We start from the raw sequence: 19,111 nt of genomic DNA on the forward strand, positions 1-19,111 counted from the left end.
ACAACATTAATAAATGACTATGACTATGCATATAACTCCACTAAGCTTACTCGAAAAGATATCAATGAAAAAGGCGATAAATCATTATAAATAAAACAACAAAGATTTAATTAAACACGCTGGTTACATATAATTACTAGGAATTATACACAGAAAACTGTATATACAAAAAGACAAACAAACCGTACATTCATGTTTTGTTGTTTGTTTCTAACCATATATATTGTTATTATTAATTACAACATATTTATTTTAATATAAATGATTTGAGGTAGAGTGAATTTTAATAAACAATTTATTACCTGGTTTTGTAATTGGGTAAAAAAAATAGTTAAATTTTAATCTATCATCAAATGATTTTTTGGTGAATTTCTTTCAAGCCATCATAATGAAATATTTTTTATTAAAATTCATGAATTTCTGATTTACTTTAATTTGGCTTAGATTAACATAAGTATGTTGTAATTAATATAACGATAAAATTACATACAGTTTGAAATAAACAACAAAATTCATCTGGTTTTTTTTCTGTCTGCCTACTTAGTACATTTTTAGGTTTTGTTTTACTAAATAAAATTGTTACCCTTTGAGTAGCTGACTTTTAATGTGAAAAAAGTCATACTAAACAAATCAACAGTGTTGCATATCTTACAATTAATTAAGGTTGTTAGTTGGGATAAAAAAGTCAATGGCATGAGCGGTATTCGAACCCACAATCTTTGGCTAGATACGCCGCTGCTCTATCACTTGAGCTATCGTGACCTCAATCCACTTGGACACTAACCTCCCAGCTCAACCACACCTTTTGAATTTTTCCTCCTTTTTGCCATTTGAAAAATGGTGTCCGAGTGGATTGAGGTCATGATAGCTCAAGTGGTGGAGCAGCGGCGTATCTAGCCGAAGATCGTGGGTTCGAATCCCGCTCATGCCACTGACTTTTTTATCTCAACTAACAACCTTAATTAATCGTAAGATAATTGGTCAAGCGGACCACGAAACTAGTGAATTTAATAGTGTTGCATATGTTGTAACATTCTGTCATCATGCTTTGCATCAGGGAAAATAGTGAAAAATTTGTTCCTTTAATTCAATAAAAAATATTTTCTGATTTCTGAGGTGGTAAGGAGGTGCATCAAATTGGAGTTTACCTAGGATTTCTGGGAATCTATTTTAATTTGAAAATAAAAATAATCTAAAAATTTCTGCAGCAAGATCAGGAATATTGACATAAGATTTAATGGAAGCATGAGAGGATTTATCATTGTGAGTCAAACCTAAAATACAATGTACAAAGAAATTTATTTTAAATGGTTTGTAGATGTTTCAGGGATGGTTAGGCATGGCTAAAAGGGTGACTGTCAAAATCATAATTAAAAGAAAATGGCAGTTACAGTGAGCCGAATTAGTAAAGAAACTCTTGAATAGCAAGTGTACTGTCGATAGGTGGCCCTCGAAAAAGCTGATGCGTAAAAGAGAGGTCACCATCACCCAATTAAGAACAGGCCATGCAAGGTTGACAAGGACACTTTTCGTCCAAAGCACACAAATGTGTCCAACATGTAGAGAAAGATTGCTCAATGCATCCCCCACTTAATTGAATGGTGCAATTCCTTGGCTCCATATAGAGAGCGCATAGGAATACCACCTGGGAGGAGAATTGTGCTTGAGCACAGCAGCATTTCTCCTGTTCCTATTCTTGGAGTAAACAGGGTGGTTTTATTGTACATAGTAATGATAATTTTGTGTCCATAATGTTTGTTGAGAGTGAATGTATTTATTAGCGTGAATGTGTAGTGTACAAAGGCTGATGGCGATAAATTAGAAATAGATAAATAGTACCCCATCGACCCTCAATTAGGCATAAAAGGTGCTGGATGAATGACACCTCCTTAAGTGATTGAATGGTAAGTAAATAAGAAAGAATTTATTTAGGAGTGAGCAAGAGTGTGAATGGGTTTGGGCCTAGGAACTGCATGCATTGGGTGCTGAATTGACCTAGCTGTTAGCATAGCACCTGGAACACAACCTCGGTGTCTGGATAAGACCCGAGGTCTGAACCCAGACTGCCAACGCACGAGATGCGGATTCTCAACAGCTGCCAGTAATTTATTGTAAATTACAAAAGCGTGTAAACATGTACACATTTGACTTTACATAAATCCAAATGCAAATGGACTAACAAACATCAAACAATGAACAGAAAATATAAAATTTTATTTTTTTTTAAGACACACAATTTATTAAATACGTTGGTACAAGTGAAATTATAGGAATGTAATTTCTGTATACATATTTATAACTTTTGGTAGACTGATAAATTTTTAAAATAATAATAACACAGATAATACAGTGCATAACACAAATGCTTTGGAAAGAACGAATACTTTAAAAATTAAAAGCTATAATGCACAAAATTTGGTATTGCTTTATACAGGACTAATAATATTAGAATAATTTCAATAATACTAGAAATAATATTTCATAGCACATGATATACATAGATTCTCCCTCTTACACCTGGCCTTAACACTGTACAAATAATTTTGACCAAAAAAAAATTAACAATTAAAGAGAGTTCAAAAAAGTAATAAACATATTAAAATATATTACAATATTTTTATAAAATAAGACTAAACTAGTAATAATAACACAATAACAATAACCACATTTATTGACCAAAAATTTTTTTCATATGTTGATAGTAGTGATGTACACATAACAAATAAGTATATAACTGATTTTTTTATGAACTATTTCACAAATTATAGAATTTTTTTCTGCTTTGGTTCTATTATCAAAATAAAGTAATAATATTTAAACATTCACTTTTGAAATACATAGTTATATATAAATTTAGAAAAATTGAACATTTTTGTTGTTTATTTTAGCAATTTGTTGATATCCTTGTTTTGTTTGTGAATAGTGGTGTCAGCTCTGTCCACTTTTTCAATAACATTAAATATCATGTCATTTTGAGAGTTTAGTTCTTCACTTAATCCATGTGCTAGACCTGAAAATAACAGAAAATCAATAATCAAAGGACTGAAGTTAATAAACAAAAAATTTATTTAATCCAATGGAGGCGGGTAGGTCTCAAATTTATTATTTTTCCCCCACTTCAAAGCAGTTTTTAGAGGAAGAGCTGTGAAATAAAGAAGGGAAAGATAAGAAAGAAGGTAAAAAAGGGGACCGCGATAGTCAAGTGGTTAAGGTGTCAGACTCTCGGCTTGTAGATCCCGCTGTCGTGAGTTCGATTCCCACCGTCGCATCATGTCTGGATTTTCTGACTAAGAGAAGAGGTGACCACAGTGAGAGTTGACACCCATCAATGGAAGGTCTGGTGGGTTCAGGCCTCAGAGACGCTGAATTCGATCCCGAACCCCTTCAAAAATGAGTTTATTCAATGGAAAAACTGGGGGCTCAATTTAAACACATGTAGTAGCTACAAATCAAAATGTTTCAAGGAAGGAATACAGCAAAAAGTAAAGCTACAGTTGTCGAGGGAAATGACAATAAAAAAGTCAATAAAATAATAATAATATAAAAAGGTAAAAGTGGTGCAAAAAGTTGATTTTTTTTCACCTCACTCATGGATTGCTTCTTCTTGTTTAATAGTTATTCCCAAGTGGACAAGAAGAAGATAAATGGCTGGCGACTGGACATGATAGAGTACCTGGTGTTTAGGAAATACATCATCCTGTCCATATAGTCCTTCGTTCTCTTGCTGGCCATTTTCCTACTTTCCTACCTTTAACCTCTGGGGGAAAAAAATCCTTTAAATAAATTGCAGCAAAAGAGCTGATGGGCGAGGTAGGAAGGTGAGGACATGCTTCTACTGCCAAGTTTGTAGCACTGGTGACAGAAAAATTATACTGTGTATTCAGTGCTTTGAAGAACTCCATTGTACTCCATTAATTTTTGGGTAGGGGAAGAAAAAAGTGGTTTGTTGATGATGAGTATGAGAAAGGTCTTCAGTTGCTACAAACATGCCTGCTACACATTGGATAAAACCTTAACTCACTAGATGCCCCCAGCTAGGGCCTTAAAAGGAAAAACCATGAATATAAGATAACCCATCACAAGGCCTGGGGAGCGTATAAGCTCAAATGAGGTAGTTCGTCAGTGTGCCTGGGGGGCCTCCAAGCCCGGACGAGACAACTCGTCACAACTCCCAAAAAGATTTATGGGAGTTGTGTTAATACAGTTTAATTGCTATTTTTATGTTTTGTTTATTTAGTGACAGTTTAGGTGTTGACACAGCACTCATCACTGTCAGGTAAAGGTCCCAAGTTCGAATCCAGCAGCCCTGCATTCGAACCAGACATACATACAAATTTTTTTTTTTTAACACCAGCACTCTGAGGGTTCATATAACCTCACTGCTGAAATACCCTCATTAAAAAAAATTAAATTTATGTGTGGCTTATTTATTCTAAAAGCAACTGTTAGGCCAGCCAAAGTACTTTTTTAAATGTAATTTAATTTTATTTAATTAGTATTTTATTTTTATTTATTTATGATTACAAATTATATAAAAGTAGTAATGTTTAATAACTATCAACAGCCTTTTATTTGTAACAGAGAGATAAGACATGTGGATCTAGTAAAAAAAAAAAAGATTGGTATTTCACAAAATAGGGATTTCCTGATAGCAGTAAGCCCTGGAATTTTCAGCAGTTACATTAAATTAAATTACAAATTACAAAAATTAAATTACATTCCCATTAAATATGCAATAAAAGACATGCAATAAAAGACATGCAATAAAATAGAAATAAATATCAGAAACAAGTTAAATACCTTTGAGTTTAGTAATGGAATTGAGCATTTGGCCTAGATTTTCGTCTATCACTTCCTGAGTATTTGAATTGGTCGGTAGTTGAGAATCATCCAAAGAAAAATCATGAATTCGTAACCCTGGAATATAAATTAGAAAATCATGAATTCGTAACCCTGGAATATAAATTAGAAAATCATGAATTCGTAACCCTGGAATATAAATTAGTATAAGAACAAAGTACACAATTCTTAATATCGCGAGAAAAATAATGAAGCTAACAAGGGTTAATACTCATTGAGACCTATTATAACATGTAAAATAATTTATTTCATATTTTCAACAAATAGTTTTAATCATAGAAATATTCCTGATCATGTAATACACTATGGAATTGTTATCTAAGAGGTCAGTGGCTTAAATTGATGGCTTTGAAAAAAAAATCATCTATTCAGGTTTTATTTCTTACTATCGATGTTTTCCTCTTAAGGGAGTTAGCCTTTGTTAGGATGGAGTGGTCATAATGATGAATATGGACAGTAAAAAGTGGAGGTTTTATGTACCCTAAGGACTGCAGCCTTCTGGTTTATTGCACTTTCCCTAGTTCCTTAATTCAGTTAAATCAACGCAATTTTTATCTTAGCTTACTTCGTATCAGAAGTGCTATATTGTTGTCATTGATAAAATTTATTTCCTTGTACTTTCTTTTATTCCAGGTTATGTCTCCATTGAGCATTTGAACATGATATGTGGGTGGTTGTTTCTTCCTCCTTATTGCATAACCTACAAATGGGGTCATTACTGTACCCATGTTAGTTAGTAGTTTTCTCAGATGCCAGTGCCCAGTCATCCTAAAGCTCTTCCGAGTTTAGCCCTCTCTAACTATAGCAGTGAGTTTGCCTGTCTTGGTGAGGCTGTTTTTAACATAAGCTTGCTGTGTTTAGGTTAGATAGAGATTACTACTTCTCATTTTTGACTTTTTTTGATCCATTCTGAAATGGTTGTCTGCTTTTTCGTTATTCAAAACTCCATTGTGTCCTGGTACCCATCAGGTTGTTATGTTTCACCAGGTTGTTGGAGATTTTGGATGTATTCGCTGAATTTTACATGATAACGCTTTAATAGCTGCTTGGCTATAGGATCTTATTAGGATTTTTTTGTATAAACTTTTCTTTTTTTTCTTAGGCACAAGTATAGGTAGCAAGCTTGAAAGATAGAGGTGCACTTCCCTAGTACAATTGCTCAAATTTTATAGGGATATTCATTATCATATCATCATCAACAAAGATTAGAATGGTAGTCTGAAGGAACAAGATCAGGGCTGCACAAGTCTGTTGAAGGACTGAGAGGCTTGATACAAACCATTTCAGATTTTTTCCTTTCTCCAGGCATTGTCTTGCTGGGCCAAAACTTTTCCCATCCAAAGCCAGCGTCTTTGCATCTCAAAAATCGTATTTATTTCACAATCCTTGTGAATAAAGCTTACATGATGGGCAAACCCCTTTGGAACAAGTTCATAGAGGTTAATTCTTTCAAAATACCCCAAAAATACATTTTTAATAGATAGTTCGATGAAATATTTATCGCTTGACAAACAGAAAACAAAATGAAGATAAAAATAGGATAAATAATCATAAAAAGTTTATACCATTTGTATATATTTTACCTGGATGCATAGAATCATCCTTTGGATTTTGTACGAGTGGGTTGTTATGCAGGCCGTGGGAAGAAGAAGACGTACTGGACATACTTTCACTAGGATTCTTAACATCTCTATTCTGTAAATTTTTCCCACCACTAATAAAATTCTTCAAACCACCAAAAACACTCTGGAATAAATTCAAAATATTATACAAAACTGTCATTAAAAAAAATAAAAAATAAAAATAAAAATTGTACCTTAATCCCTTGAATATGGCGCTGACTGAATCGTAATGTCGAGTTTATATCATCTAAGCGTTTTTCAGTCCTTTCCAGTTGTTCCCTTTGGCGAAGGAGTTCCTAAAAATTAAGATGGAAAATAAAACATTTGTTAATATTAACTTGTAAAACGGTAAAATCAGAAGTAGGCTTTTAGGAGAATGTCTTTTTCTGATCCTTACTACTTACTTACTAATTTTGATTAATTCTCATGAAACAACTATGATAGAAGTTAAATTTTGTTGATAAAGAATATCAAATAGCGCACACTTAATGGATACACTTGACGTTAATAACAAAAAAATAGGCACATTTCAGTTACTACTCCAGATATGAAACATCCTAACAAACATGCGAGAGGCACTGTATTTTGACAATATGTTAAGTTTTATTTATTTATTTTTTTAAATTAGCCGAAGCCTCACATTTTTTTCAACCTAACATTGTTGATAGTAGGAGAGATTAGGTGCTCCCTTAGGAGGGGGACATATAACAACTAACCTACACTCACTCACACTAATAAATACAATCATCCAAAAGCATACCATTTCACACAGTGTAAACAGTTAAAAAGAATTGGCGAGTCATTGTGATATTTGAAATTACACTAGTTCTTCGCCCTCAATCACTCTATAAACATATAACAAACTTATTTTGGTTAGGTTGTAAGGTACTCTAGATTCCGCAATAAACCCACCCACTCATACTCAAAACACTCAAGCTAACAATTCATTTAATATGGAATAACCGAGCATTAAAGAGAGTGTTGCTTCGTATTTTAATTTACAAACAATGCTCATACAAAATTATTCCAAAAAATTAGAAACCAAATGGCCCAACCAAAAGCAAATTAGGAAAAAATTATTTAGTGTTTTCCAAGTGAAAAGTTCTCCCTAGTGGAAAGATACTAATAAAATGATCTTTACGTTTCTCCACCAGTAATAATGTTTATTTTTCATGGATTTACAAGGAAAATTGTCAAAAAAGATCTCAGTGGTTAAGTCTGGAGGCTGGGATGTCTTGGACTTAGCCACCCCTTCGTTACTCTCTAAATCTACACCTCAATTTCTGAACTAATGTATGTTAAATTATTACGAATTTTACTTCAGGTAATTATGTCAACATGACTAAAACAAAAAAATAAATAAATAAAAATAACATAAAATATAATAAAGTTTGCAATAATTCATTTTTATTTAAGGCTCTTCAAACACCAAGTTGATTTATTTTATCTTGATTGAAAAACCTTGAAATGATTGAAGAGACTTATCACCCTATTACTTATGTCGACTGAAATCGCAAACTTTATAAATCTAGCCATGCTAGAAAAAATAAATAAATAAAATTTGTTTCCAACTTCTATAAAATAGAGCATATAATTAATATTTGCAAGTTGTTTTTTTTAGTTTTTAGACCTTGGTTTTCGTTTCAATTTTGTACATTTCTGATTTATGACATACAGTATTGTCTGTACATCAGACTTGATATACATTGAGCTCTCCAGAAATATATCCCCTTCAAACCACTTTGAAAATATTATTGAAATTAATATTATTAATAATTACAATGTGAGCATATATTTTCAAAATTGAAACTGAACTGAAAACAGCCACCCTATGTCAGAAAAGTAAACTATATTTTAACTATATTTTATCGGATAAAATTTGAATTATTTTCTATGAGTATTCTGCTTTCAATTAATTAATATTAACATGATTTATCAGCGCTATGAGAAGTGATGATGATTAATAATGAATAACTTTATAGAAGACGTCAAAAGCAAGAGGAGGATGATTTGATATTAAACTAGAACATGCACGTATGACATCATGTCTGTTATTGTATAATTCTCATTTATTATTCAATTGTTTTTGTCCAGAATGATTCAAAATTGAGGAAAGCATTTGTTAGGGAAGTCAATTAGACTCAGCTAACAGCATGGCCGGAAGGCGAATAAATATCAAAATGACACACTCAGAACAATGGGAAAATTGTATTCCTTGAAGAATCGGGATTTGTCAGTGTGCTATATGTTCAGAATCGGTGATACGATAGATTTCAAATAGCGCGGTATGTCAAATGGGTTTCCAAGTTTGAACTACAACGCCAGTAAAATTTGATCTTTTGTGTGAAAGGCAGACTGGCCAGGAACAAAGCCAATATGAAAATGACACTCGTCACAATGGGAAATTTGAATATTTTTATTACTTGAAAAATATCAAGTCATTGAAAGTTCCATGGTTTTTGTTAAACACCTGGAAACCGTTTGGCCATCTACACTTTATATTACCAACTACGTTACACTAAATATTACCAACTACGTTACACTAAATATTTTATTATTTTGTGTAAAATATTTTAGTTGTTGCACTGCGACCAATATTGCCAATTGAACATTGGTCTGTGGGGTGATGATAAATTGATTGTTACTGATCATCTTGGTCTGCCTATCCTGCTGGGCTTTTCTATCAGACATCAGCTTTTTTTTTTTTTGTCTGTGTTTGTCTGAGGATTAAGTCTGAAGTTTTTGTGCAACACAGACCAACCCCATGAGGATAGGCAGTCCAAGATGATCAGTAACGATCAAATAAGATCTTTTTTCCCTTAACTTATACCAGGAGGGATATTATTTCATCCAACAAGCCAAATGAATGAAATGTTACAATGATTATGAAATGACCTTGACCAACTTTTTTCATGTTTGAACTACAACTATTTGTTCATTTTCCTTTACGAACTGCAACCAATATTGGTCCGTTGGACAATGGTCTACAGAGTGATGAAAGTGTTAATCGATCGTTACTGATCAACTTGGTCTGCCGGATCCTCGCTGTGATGATCTATCAGATATGTTTGTCGGTGCTGTTGGTCGATCAAGTCTGATGTTTTTGCACAGACCAGCCCAGCAAGGGTAGGCTGACCAAACATATGAAATGTGACCATCCTGACGCACTTTTTTCAAGTGTGAACTTTTTAAAAAAATTACCTCGGCAGTCGCTACTCCGACCTCCTCCGAACTTCTCAAATAGCTCAGGGACTTCTCAGTCGATTTAATAGTCCTTTGTTCGATTTCCTTTCGTTTGAGAAGCAGTTCTCTCTGCCTTTCTTCGATGCTGTTGGCGGTGTTCTCCGTTCGTCTATTTCTGAGAAATGCCTCATCGGAGACATCGTCTTCGCAGTAGGGTGAAGCCTTTTTCACGTTTCCGTTTATCGCGTATGACATCCTGGAACCTTCTCTCTTCCAACTCGCTGAATTACATAAAACGACAAAAAGAACCTCAACAGACTTTAAAAGTAATTTTTCAATGTAAATTGGAATCTGCGAGGGCGCCGACGCTGACGGCCGAATTTCGACCCGTGACTAATTAGACTTTCGACCGGATAAATTAATCGCGAAATTGACACTGATAAGTCCTATCAAATCGAAATTGTACCAGGATCGGATCTAATCTAAAAACGTCAGTTTCTATAGAAATTTAGAAAGCTAGAAAAAGAAAATCGGTTTTTGTTTGTTTTTTTATCGCGGAAAAACACTTATCGTTTATCTGAAAAAGGACAAAACCTTATTGTTCCCAGTAATCAGACAGAACGATTCGTCACACAAGACTGAATTACTGAAAACTAAAAGAACCGGTTCTTGGATGAACGATAAACGACCGATTCAGTTAAAGAACTGAATCAAGGGAATCTATATTAAATACAATGAAGGGCAACGTGTTCTCGAATGAATTTCTACTCTGAACTATGAGCGTTTTTATTTCATTTTATTTTTTTAAAAATATTTTTTTTAAAATGTTTTATGAGTTGTTTGAAAGTCAAGAATTTTATTGAACCGACAATTCATCGTTCAATAAAGAACCAGTTCTTTTGATCGCCTTTTTTGTTTTTAACCGCCTTCTCTAATCACTTGGCACTTCAGATAATTCATTATTCAGTATACAGTTTCAGGGTTGCTTTTTTTCAGATAAAGTCTCCCATGTAAATGTACAAATAGCTCCCTTCTTCGTTTAAAACAATTTCATCCTAAATTTGGAAAAAAAATTAAAGAGAAAAAAATGAAATTATACAAATATGGGTCTCTGTGTCTGAAAAGAGTAAATATCCGAAATGGTATAGCTAAACACACGGAAGTCACGGACGACCACATGACTCCCGAACTGAAACTCCGCCTGATAACTCCCAGATCGCCTTTGTGGACCGATAAACCGGAAACTTGTGAATTCAAAAATCCTTTCTGGGCCTTTTATTGGGCCGGTGGACAAGCTTTGACACGGTAAATATAACTGCCAAAATCTTAATATTGAACCAGACTCATAAGTTTTTTCAATTTTTGCCCTCCGGGATCGAGTAGAAATGAAATAAAAACAGAAAGTCCATAAGCTACTTCGTTTCTACTTTCACATGATGAAGTGCCAAGGTACTTAGTTGGAACAGAAATCTGTCAGCTGTATTTCTGTATTTTTCAAAATTGTTGTTCAAAACTATGAAATTCCATCGCCCGCAGGGTGACAAACCTTTTGTTCAAACATAGGTCTATCCTGCCATCACTGTTTGTCATTTCTCCGTTTTTCAGCGACAAAAATCTTCCCACAAATGGCGTAGTAGGTACACGATTGGTGGATGAGGCAAAGTAGCACATAACCTCACCTGTTCTTAAGCGACCTGTCTGGATGCACTGTTGTCCCCCAGGGCGGGTCGAGCAAGAGGCAACGCACCTGTTTATCCTATGAAGAAGCAGCAAATACAGTCCGGAGCGGGTGGACCTTCGGCTGGGGAGTGGACCCAGAAGGATATAGAACCATCTATCTCCAAAAAAGGGAGAGGCTTGAAGCCAGAAATGGTCAATAGCCTCTTCCCTGAATATATGTCGATGATGAATTAAAGGTAGGCAGGAATTACCCGTGGTGTGGGGCGCAACCTGAAAAGGTGATCTTTATATTCATGGGTGCACTTTCAACTACCTGGAGGGACCCTGTTTCCTTAGGGAGACCGGTGACGAAAAGGTAGAACCCTTTCTCAGTCTTTAGCATCCTTCATTACTCCTGAAACCCAGTCCCAACCCTTGGTTACAAAGGGGTGTCCTGGTGCAAAATAATGGTTCAGCCCAGAAAGCGTGGCAAACCCTCAAAGCACAAGGTTTTTTCATTGGGCGAAAGGCTCTTGTGTGATCAGTCTCACAGATGGGTCAGTGAACCAGATCCTGTCTGAAAAGATGGGGTACAGAGTATTACTGTACTACAGGTACAAGCAAATTCCAAACCCATAATTTGCTATTGGGTTCGGATTCATAGTGGTTTGATAGTGACAACTAGTGGGTGTGGTTTGATGCTGTCATTCAGGTTGTTGTACTTAACAGAACAATTTACCGAACAATTGGTCTCCCCTAAGGGTGGTTTGCATTTCACTTAAACCAAGGTGGTGATGGAATGGCCAATTCCATTTTGGGAGTACATCGAGAGTTCGGATAGAACTTGTTTCAGCCCTTTGAGCTTCTCGGAGTGCGGCCCTGGTCAGGCGCTTAATGCTGACCCTTCCGTCAGAAGGGGCAATGGGGAAGAATCTCCTCCTGAGTGGCTTTTTTCTATATATGAACTTGAGAAGAGCACCATTCTCTCATAATTAGTCTCCTCCCACCTTGCTAAAAACAAACAGCTGATAAAGCCATGTGCCAAGTGCAGTCGAAAAAGAAGCGACTCCCAAAAGGAAATAAGGACAAATCCACCGTTGTATATGGTGAAATGCCAAACACGTCTGACTGACAAAAACAGTGATGATAATCAGACTAGAATGATCGTGAATGATCAAACTAAATACTAAATTGTGTTCCATTGCTTTCTCCCTTCTTCAGGGTCACTGGATACCAAAGTCTCCCATTCTTCCACTACAACCTAAAAGATCTATTGTGGAATTGACCCTCCTTTATTTCTATACCCCAGGAAGTAACTAGTAGTTGTAGTTGAACACTTTCTCCCAGGTTCCTCTTTGCTATTTATTTAGGATTTAGTTTTGCCAAATGGCCAAATGCTTTGCAGATAAAAAGGATGTGCCCTGATGTTTATACCTGTTCGTGATAGATTCATGTTTCTGTCTGTTTTTTCTTCTTTTTTTTATGGAGCATGGCCAATATAAAGGGCTACTTTTCTTCCAGGTTGGGCTATTGAGAAACTTCTTTGGTCACTTTACACTTGGTGAATTCATCTAATCTGTGGTCATATCTTTCTCCATCCTTTTGTTCAGTTCTTCTAGCAGCATGCATTGTCGTATGTCAGTTTGCGGTTACGGCCCAAAGGGCGTGAGAGCTGCTCCTGTTTTTGCTAGTTCGCCAGCCAGTTCTTTGCCTTCAGTCCCTTCGCATACTGGTTGTACTGGTGGGAGCAAAAAGTTATTTAGTATCTTGTATGGAAGGACTGGACCCGAAATTGATCAGACCCGGTTAGAAACTACCAAAATAGATACTTCACTATTTCATTTTGTTCTCCCTTCAGGGTCACGATACCTGTCTCCCTTTCTTTTGCTACGACCTAAAAGATCTATTATGTAATTGACCCTTCTTTATTCTGGAAAGTGCACCGTAGTTTTAGTTAAAGCTTGTCTATAGGCTAATATTTCGCAGTTAAAAAGGAATGTTCTGATGTCTGTGCTATTTCAGGACGTCTCAGTTTTTCCCCCTTAAATATGCAAAAGCCTATTATTTTTTTAATTCTTCTGAGAGAGGTATATTTTTGTTTTCTTTGTTGGGCTGTTGAGAAACTTCTTTGGTCGTTTTACACCCGGTGAATTCATCCAATCTGTAGACATTTCTTTCTCCATCCTTTTGTTCAGTTCCGCGCTTATTATTAATTTGCGATTATGGTCCAAAAAATGTAATGGCTGCTCCTGACCCCCTTCATACAAACCCACCACTTTCTTAACCGTTGCTACAAACTGTGGAATTCCCTCCCTCACTATATTCACCATTTCTCAACCCTTTAAGTCCCATCATATCGATTAATTTCCTGTCCTATGCCTTTAACACCGGTGATGGTTAATTTTTTTTTTTTGTACATTTAATTTCTGTTGATTTTCCCCCTCTTATTTAATTTAGTAAGTTTAATTTGTTTTTACAATTTTACATTTAAATCTTTATTTATATTTATTTTGTAAAAATATAAATTTTTACTTTTTTATTACTCAAGGGGGCCCAAAGCCCCAGAATAAAATTTATTTTCTTCTTCTACTTTTATATTATACTTTGTGTTCAGCAAAATTACACAGCATAGCCTTCTTCTACAACCAAAATTACTACTAGTAGATCCATTGTCTATTTGATTAACCGATAGGTCGGAATTTTTCATGCTTGTTAGTCGTTTGAATATTTCTTCCTCTGTCCTTATTCATGCGTTAATGATCATAACCTAAAATCAAAGCTATCACTGTGATGCAGTTAGCATTTATGTTCCAAGAACCCAAATCCTTTGATGTACAATGCTGTAAAATAGTTAATTAATTCAAATAATTAAAATGGTCAATTGAAGACCTTGAAAGACTTTCAGCATCCTTTGTGGTTTTGGCCTAATAACCTTCTTTTGAGAGTTGTCAGCTAGTTCATTTCGTTGGATCTGTTCAGGTATCAGGGTCACATTTCTTAAACAAGAAATTAGCAAATCCAAGACTAGCTACAAAGCTTAAGGTATGTGAATGTAATACTGTCCAGCTGTCTGATAGTATATTTGTGCACTTATATGAGAAGATCGTGTATGAGGGTACTTTTGTTCCAGTTTAGAATGCAATTTACTAAACAATATATACTTGTTTTTGTTAGTATCAAGGGTTTGTTTGTCAGTGATCGTCCTGGTAATTTTTACTGATTCTGTTCTGTTGTATGTTGCTCTCATAAATTTAGTACGTTCTGGTGAAAGGTGGTTGTAATTAAATCCTACTCATAACAATTTTATCGTCATCCTGTTTTAAAAATGTTATCTGCTTTTAATTGTTTCTGGCGTCTTATATTGCAATGTCTGCTCCAATTTTTCCCCTCTAGATATTGACATTATATAGATGTAGTTAAATTGGATTCTTGCAAAATTTATCTTCCTTGTTTTCTTTTCTTCAAGTGGTTTATGCTAGTTGCAACTCGTCAAAACACAAAAACCTTATCTTTCTACACAAGATATTCGTCAAGATTATTTTTAAAAAAAATTATTCGCATTTCATGAACCGCCAACAGTTTAATTTTAAACCTTTGCAAAAATCCATCATGTTCAAAAGTTTTAATTTCTTGTTAAATAATTTTGTCAAGTGTTGCTACCAAAAAAAGACTATTCATTTACAAAATGGAATGTTAATTTTTTTTTAAATTTCTAGAATTGCCCATATCGGATTATCAGAAAAATCAATAAAAACTGCTGTACTAACCTCTGCAATACAAAGCATTCTTCTAGTATTGATAAAATCATTGTGAGCTTCTTAGATATTTAGCCATTTGGAATTTTTCTTATTTTACTTTTAAATATAAATCTTTGTAAGCGGACGCTGACACTCTTATGTGCCACTAAGCATTAAGAGAACATTCAGCATACACGCTTAACTATTTTTTGCGTTGGGGGGAAGGTAAAGTTCGAACATACAGTAAACCAAAGTAGCCAAGCCAGTCACAATCCTGGGGTTGAGTTTATTTTTACTTACAAAAGGACACCCGAATCATGCTCACCAACACCAGCTTTCACATCCTTCAGTGTCTTCTAGGATCTTCTTCCAGCAACTTCCTGGATCCTCGACAGTCGACTCTATTTGACTTGTTGCAATGGCTGGGTCCTTGCAGGCTGATTCCTTGTATCATCTGTGTCCTCCATATATTCGTTTTTTTTTTGTTTTTTTTTTAATATCCTTAGTTTTGTAATTTAATATTACTTATTAAGACATTGTTTTTAGACAATGTGGACACTACCTGACATTTATACCCAATTATACGTTAAAATAAAATTTAAATTATATTTGTCGCTTTATTAGTTTAAACACTTTATTTGCATATATTCAAATTATTATACAAAATTTTTCGGAATGAAAATAACATTTCTGCTGGTGTTCCTCAAGGCTCTATCCTAAAACCAATCCTCTTCTAGGTATATTTTAACACAATACCTCACCCAAATAATGTAAAAATGGCTCTTTCTACTGCGATATCGCTCTCTACTCTTTTTTTTTTTTTTTCTTGAAAAAATATCAAACAGATAAAACAGCACAGTACATGCATACAAACTAATAGTTTCTGCCACTATTCAAAAGTTAAAATAATAAATAGTTATTTAAATTAAACATAATAAAATGGAGCCAATAGTGTTCAGCAAGCACAGACTGTTGCTGTATCAAGAAGTCCCCCACATACATGCAGGCACATCCAACTACCTGCTGGAAAAAAAAGAAAACAGGTAGTTGGATGTTGTAGATGAGGGGTCAAACCACTTTACAATACTTTATCCATATTCTTTGCAATTAAAAGTTCATAGACTGCGCCGAGATTCGAACTCAAGATTGCGAGCATGGCAAAAATACAAGTCAGACACCCTAACCACTCAGCCACAGCGGTCCTCATAAATGATAAAGTGAACAAGGGCAAAGCAGTTATTAGTATACTTTCCCTCTGCTCTGTCAGTAGCCACTAAACTTTAACTGTGCTAGGTGGTCGTCAGATCAAAATATAGTTCAGAAATAATTTTTGAAAAATATCAATGATCTTATGTTTTAAGCAACTTTCTTTCTCTAATTATATTAGGTTAGAGTAGGAGCCAGACTTTTTAAGAACTGTACACCATGACCAGTATTGGTCTATTGTGCATCTCCATTGTTATCTAAAGCTCCTCATTAAGCTTAAGGATACCAACAGAGGACATGTTCCGCACAGGCTTGTTTCTGCCTCTCCGAGTCTATATGCTTTTGGAGTCTGCACTGTCTGATTAGCAGTCCTATTATTCTAGTGCTAACTACATTTAGTAATTATGCCATTAGCGATGGTCCTTTGATGAATTTTTTAACACGTATTTGTCCTGAGCTACATTCTTATTGCTACATTATTTCTCTTATAAAGTTCAGAAAATGCACCATGCCGGTTTATTCAAACATAACTGTTTATGCAATATTTTACATTGTCTTTATGCTCTTTAGACTTTCTATCAATTCACGCTGTTTAGAACATGAATAAATATTAGGATTAAACTCACACATGATTAAAGTATTTTTATTTCTATAAACTATAGATAAGGAAGCAATAAGATGGCTTTTTTATCCGTAGGCCATAGTTAATTTTTTAAATTAATAAGTACTATTAATTAATATAATTTTGTTTTCAAAAAGACATGATCAAGAAGGATATAGTTGATCTAAAAAATTCTAGTAATGTCAATTCAACTGCTTTTTAATTACGAAAAACCTAATGCTAAGTTTGTTGATTGTAGATACATTCTGGATCATGCTGAAGATTTTCAAGGCCGTTATGTTCTCGACCTTGGAAGCGGTTGTGGTGCGTCTGCAATTGCTGCAGCCAAATGTAATGCTAAAGCCTGTTTTGCGAATGACGTAGACAATGGTAAATTATCTACATTGACCTGTTGCAATTAACATGTAAAACTGATGTTCAAACGAAGATTTATGACTGAAAGTATTATTTTCACGAGGGCTTTACCTTATCACTCGAAGTAAATTGTTTAATGAATTAACTCTAAAAGATTTAAACGCAATTTTTTTAATATTTGTTTTACCTTTCAAGATCAATAAATGGTGGAATGTACCCTTATATATTCTTCTTATCTTCAGTTTGGGTCCCAGGACTTACGAAATAAATTCAGCTCATTTTCCAGCTGTAGGCAATTATCTGAACTAACAATTGCATATAAGAATGTCCATTACTAAGAAAAGGTGAAGTCAGATGGGGCCAGGTCTAGAGAGTATGGAGACTGTGGTAGGAATTCCCAACCAAGTATCAATGTTACTTCCTCTGTCTTTCTGGTTGTATGAGGTCTCACATTGAGCCAGTAAAAAATTTCAACTTTTCTGTTCATGAGAGCAGGTTGCTTATGGGCCAAACTTTGATTTCTGCACTGATGGTCTGGCCATATGGCACTAATTCACAGTGTATAATGCCTACCGTTTTCAATCCAACACAAAGCATCACCTTTTGTTGGTGAATATTTTGTTTTCGTGTCTATGGGATTTGCTGATGGTATGACCTCCTGGTATTACTGAACAGGATTTTTTTGTCGCATGCTGCAATCCAGTGAAAAATGTTTTAACTTTTTGCCGTGAAAGCAATGAAAGGCAAATGTTAAGACGCTGAAGCTTGTTACCATCGTTCCCTTAAGGAACCCATTTTCTCAGTGTCCACATCTTCCAAAGGTTGATATAAGCTAGAACAAATGGTTTCTTTGCTTGCACTCTGTTAAGCTCCTGACATATTTTAGTTAAATCAAGTTCAGTAACTTCCCTCAATTTGTGACCATTCAAGGCAGAAGGTCTATCAGACCATAGTTCATCCACATAAACTTTTCTGGTTTCCTAGTAAAACCCACCAATCAGCATATCTGCACAACCATTATTAAAATAAAAGAAAAAGGATTTAAATCTAGTCCGACAATTGAAAATTAAAAATAATAACTTTCAAAAATACTATTATATAAATGTAGCATTCGAGTCATTTCTGGACTCTAAAATATCCAAAGGGGAAGGTCGTAATAGTAATTTTTGAAAATGCATTAAAAGTGAATTTATATGAATGTTTCTGTATATTAACCCCCCTTAATCATTATTTTGCATTTGTTATTATTATTGTCATTTACTAGCAACAAACTTTAATTTTTTGTTTCAGTTTCCTGTGAGGCTATTTGCATGAATGCGCACATGAATGGCTGCAGAGTCCATATTATTCAAAAAAACATAATTGCTAAAAAAATACAATTCAAATTTGATTACGTCCTAGTAGGGGATATGTTTTACGATCCCTTCTTCGCAAGTAAGCTGTTCTCTTGGTTAGAAATGTGCAAGTCTAAAGGGGCAGATGTCCTTATTGGCGATCCCGGTAGGTATGCCCTAGCAAAAAATTTCAGAAAATCCTTGAAACTCATAGAAGAATATCAATTGCCTCTAAAATATGCCGCTGAAAATAATGGATTTACCAGCAGTGCAGTTTGGAGGTTGTAATCTGTAGTTCATGATAATGTGATAAAAATATAATATTTTTATATATGTACACTGAAGTTGTTGAACACGACAAAATGTTGTGATGCTCAGTTTGAAATTGTGATAAGCAGATTAAAATAATGTGATTTGATACTTGTGATATTAACATATTTTGTTATTGGAATTATAAAATAAAAGTTTGTATACTTTGTTTTTACATTCGTAGTTATTTTTTGAATAATAATTATTTGGAGATGGTGAGATGCG

At 34.5% G+C, this 19,111-nt stretch overlaps 2 protein-coding genes across 2 annotated transcripts; one reads left to right on the plus strand and one right to left on the minus strand.

Annotated features, from left to right (window-relative positions):
- Positions 1-2,193: 2,193 nt before the first annotated feature.
- On the minus strand, positions 2,194-10,313 carry LOC106672460 (synaptosomal-associated protein 29). The gene is made up of 5 exons (XM_014403920.2): positions 9,684-10,313; positions 6,677-6,778; positions 6,444-6,606; positions 4,801-4,917; positions 2,194-3,010 (listed from the first exon to the last, which is right to left on the minus strand). The coding sequence occupies exons 1-5, from the start codon at positions 9,918-9,920 to the stop codon at positions 2,880-2,882; spliced, it is 750 nt and encodes a 249-aa protein (XP_014259406.1). The 5' UTR covers positions 9,921-10,313; the 3' UTR covers positions 2,194-2,879.
- Positions 10,314-10,573: 260 nt separating this feature from the next.
- LOC106672452 (electron transfer flavoprotein beta subunit lysine methyltransferase-like) lies at positions 10,574-19,061 on the plus strand. Its single transcript, XM_014403909.2, has 3 exons — positions 10,574-10,970; positions 17,128-17,258; positions 18,534-19,061. Exons 1-3 carry the CDS (start codon positions 10,753-10,755, stop codon positions 18,863-18,865), a joined length of 681 nt encoding a protein of 226 aa, XP_014259395.1. The 5' UTR covers positions 10,574-10,752; the 3' UTR covers positions 18,866-19,061.
- Positions 19,062-19,111: the final 50 nt, after the last annotated feature.

This window comes from Cimex lectularius, unplaced genomic scaffold, assembly GCF_000648675.2.
Source record: "Cimex lectularius strain Harlan isolate CLEC.00 unplaced genomic scaffold, Clec_2.1 scaffold351, whole genome shotgun sequence".
Classification (NCBI taxonomy): Eukaryota; Metazoa; Arthropoda; class Insecta; order Hemiptera; family Cimicidae; genus Cimex; species Cimex lectularius.